We start from the raw sequence: 3,888 nt of genomic DNA on the forward strand, positions 1-3,888 counted from the left end.
CTGTATATACTGTATAATACAATAATGGTTCCACATACTATTTATTTTTATTGAAGTTTGGGGGAAAAGCATGCAAGAAAATAACAGAAATCTATTTTGTTTTTCAAAAAAGAGCAGCAGTAAGAATTATTGGTAGAAACTGCTATGGTCACCCCAACAAATAAATAATTTCATCATTTATAATTATTTGCTGATTATAGTATTTTACAAATAATGTATAAAGCTCATAAAAACATACTGGCTTCAAATATTCAATCAAACTTTGTTAAGAAAAAAGTCACTAGTACCTTAAGGGAATGGAGTTTTTACAAAACCTCATTTTCAAACAAGTTTGAAGGAGCACTGTTACTCAGGGATTAGTTTTGTGGGATGGTCTTAATACCAACATAAAATTTCAACAACAATTCATATGTTTAAAAAGATTACTAAGTTAAATCTATTGCGAAAGTGTGATGCTAGTGTTTAGTGAAGATATATAATTCTTTCTGTTATTTTTGTTTTTATGTTGTTAAATATGGAGATTGTTCAAGTTTAAGTTGTTTGTTTTGTCATTTTATTAAAAAGGGACAGATGTTACAAGACTTTTTTCTTCTTTCTGCACCCTTTTCATTCAGTAATAGATTTTTTTTATGAYTAGCATGAAATGAACAAATATATATACAGTGCTTTGACAAATGATTAACACCTCTTAAACATTCCACATTTGGTCATAATACAGCTTTATTTCTGGARTGTCTGGTGTTCCTTGGGCTTCTGATGCTCTGTTTGATGCCCTGTTAATAATGCTTTATAAAAAAAAAACGCTGATACCTTCAGAGAACATAAGGACATTAAATTACACACAGATYGACACTCGATGTATTTTAAACGCAGTTGGTTGCATTTGATTTTAGTTTCGGGTTTCAGTAAGTAAAAGTAAAAGGAGATTGAATGTTTGCTACACATTTCAGACTTTTATGTGTAAAAACAATAGAGTACAGTAATAGATATCAAGTCTAATCTAAATGATAAGCAATTAAGTGACGTGTTTAATGTGTGTTTTTCTCTCTCCTTTTCTTCAGTTTATTGCCTTTGCATCCTTGTTCTTCATCCTGGTCTCCATTACTACCTTCTGCTTGGAGACTCATGAAGCTTTCAACAAAATCATCAATAAGACGGARGTACGGAATAGCAGCGGGCATGACTCAGGACCACAGTATGAAATTGAAACGGATCCTGCACTCACATATGTGGAGGGTGTTTGTGTCTTCTGGTTCACAATTGAATTCCTTGTGCGTGTGACATTCTGCCCGGTCAAGTTGGAGTTTGTTAAAAGTGTTCTCAACATCATTGACTTTGTGGCCATTCTGCCCTTCTACTTGGAAGTAGGGCTGAGTGGTCTCTCTTCAAAAGCTGCCAAGGATGTGTTGGGTTTCCTCAGGGTGGTGCGTTTTGTACGCATATTGCGTATCTTCAAACTAACACGTCATTTTGTAGGACTGAGGGTACTTGGCCATACATTGCGTGCCAGCACCAATGAATTTCTGCTGCTCATCATTTTTCTGGCATTGGGYGTGCTCATTTTTGCCACCATGATATATTATGCTGAAAGAATTGGTGCAAAGCCTAATGACCCTACTGCTGCCCTCCACACCAAGTTCAAGAACATTCCCATTGGATTTTGGTGGGCTGTTGTGACCATGACTACACTTGGCTATGGTGATATGTACCCAGAGACCTGGTCAGGCATGGTGGTGGGTGCATTATGTGCTTTGGCGGGTGTGCTGACGATAGCCATGCCTGTGCCTGTTATTGTCAATAACTTTGGAATGTACTACTCTCTGGCCATGGCCAAGCAGAAGCTGCCCAAGAAGAGAAAGAAACACATCCCCCAGGCCGTGCAGGGGAGTTCACCAACCTACTGCAAAGCTGATCTCCACATCACCTGTAACAGCACTCAAGGTGACCTGTGCCATGTTAAAGGAAACATGGTACAAGAACACAACTGTTCAGGTAAGATCATGTGGAAAAAAATTACTGCAGCAACTCATAGACAACAAAATTAATTTATGTGACTTGATCTGGGATTAAAAGCACATAAACTAGCAAGTCATTTTAAAGTTGTTACATAGTTAGTAATATTCATTACCTTATCAGTGTGACATCAGCCATGCAGCAAAAAGTATGGAGAAAAGGGCAAAAGTCTGCATACAGGCCAGGTTAAAGGCAGAAGTAGAAAAAATACTAAAACTAGGTGACCCTACACATACGCAAAGCATGCAAGCACCAGAACTCACATACGGGTTGTGGCTGTTTAAGATGTTCTGGTATGGTCATTACAAATAAAATATTTTGTTGATGGAAAACAAACAAACAAACAAAACTGATTTGTTCTCAGTAGTCTAGTTGAGTAGAGTGATAATGTAACAACCCACATTCACATGCATGATATGAACTAATTTCTCTAAATAAATTGTACTGTAGGATGCTTTCTTCTTGTGAATGGGTGTTCTGAACTGTAATTTCATTGGGCTCTGTACAATGACAATAAAGGCTTATCTTATCTTATCTTATCTTATCTTCAAATATAGAAATGAAGCACAGAGTAGAAGGCACTTTAAATAGACGACGTTTTAGGTGGAGTTAATGAACATGCATATGGGGCTGTTGGACACTTGGTCAGGTAGGACAACATCTGTGCCAAATCTCATCAAGTTTTGACCATGTTTATGGATGTACAGGCCTGAAATAACAATTTTCAGTCGTGTGTTCTGATTGTTTTGCCTACTGCTAGGTGGCAGTTGCATAGAAACACATAGTGATGTCATGAAATGACACAGTAGCTCTGAAGAGTGACTCATCAGAGCTAAAAAAACATAAAAAATCTTTGTTGGATAGTTAGTCTGTGCTATGTTTGACCAAAAATAAAATAAATAAATTAAAATTTATAAAGAATATGTAAACCCCATGACCTCACCTAATATACCTACTTAACACCTAACATAATAACATATTAAAATAATCTAATCAGTTGCTTAAACTACAAGCATGTCTTAAAGACGTAAAAACATGGATGACTATTCATTTTCTGCTTCTAAACTCAGATAAGACAGAGGTCATGGTTTTTGAACTGAACATCTTAGAAATAAACTTTGTAGCCATTCACTTCCTCTGAATGGCATTAATTTGGTCTCCAGCTCTTACGTGAATAACCTTGGTGTTATATTTGATCAGGATATGTCTCATGTTTGCGGACATCATTCATGAAACTGTCCTGTCGGAAAGTGTGTCACTACGTCATACAGTGGAGTCTTCCTGATTGGTTGACGCGCCGCATCGAGCAGCAAAAGCTCAGATTTTCCAACTCCAGCGCTCGATGCACGTAACGTGTGAAACACATGTGAAGTGTATCACATGCTCAAATCGCTCAGAACGCGCCATGCTAAATGCTCTAGATGTGCCACAGCACTTCCCGACGCTCCTTGACGCACATCCACCATAGACATTGCATGTAAACCTGACACCCCAATGTTTAAAACGTGTTTGAACTCAAATAATTTTATCTTTAAAGAATCTCATGAAGTCATCACTACTTAATTATAAGGATACATGGCTGGACAGAGATAGTGCTTCTCATTTAGAGCCTGCTATTTATGTAGGAGTGTTTGGTCATGACTGCAGTTCTATGCGAAACCAAGCTCTCACCATTCTGCTCCATTTTTTCTTTCATTGAAAATATAAGGTCTGCGAAAAGCACCAAAATAAGACAACTGAAGTGGTAATAGTTGCTCATAACGTTTTTACATTACTTGGCTAAGACAAACTTACAAAATTGTGTAAATAATTAAATTAATTAATTAAACTTACAATTGTTGGTCAGACTACAACAACCCTATGAAATTAAGAGCC

The 3,888-nt window shown here is 37.0% G+C and overlaps 1 protein-coding gene across 1 annotated transcript in view; it reads left to right on the forward strand.

Moving 5' to 3' along the window:
• The window catches only part of kcnc2 (potassium voltage-gated channel, Shaw-related subfamily, member 2), a gene marked incomplete at its 3' end in the record, with an annotated part of 4,535 nt that extends 2,543 nt beyond the window's left edge, over positions 1-1,992 (forward strand). Inside the window, 1 exon segment of the mRNA XM_014000416.1 lies at positions 1,062-1,992. Within this exon segment, the coding sequence (XP_013855870.1) occupies positions 1,062-1,992 (931 nt within the window).
• Positions 1,993-3,888: the final 1,896 nt, after the last annotated feature.

This window comes from Austrofundulus limnaeus, unplaced genomic scaffold (genome assembly GCF_001266775.1).
Source record: "Austrofundulus limnaeus strain Quisiro unplaced genomic scaffold, Austrofundulus_limnaeus-1.0 Scaffold3053, whole genome shotgun sequence".
Classification (NCBI taxonomy): Eukaryota; Metazoa; Chordata; class Actinopteri; order Cyprinodontiformes; family Rivulidae; genus Austrofundulus; species Austrofundulus limnaeus.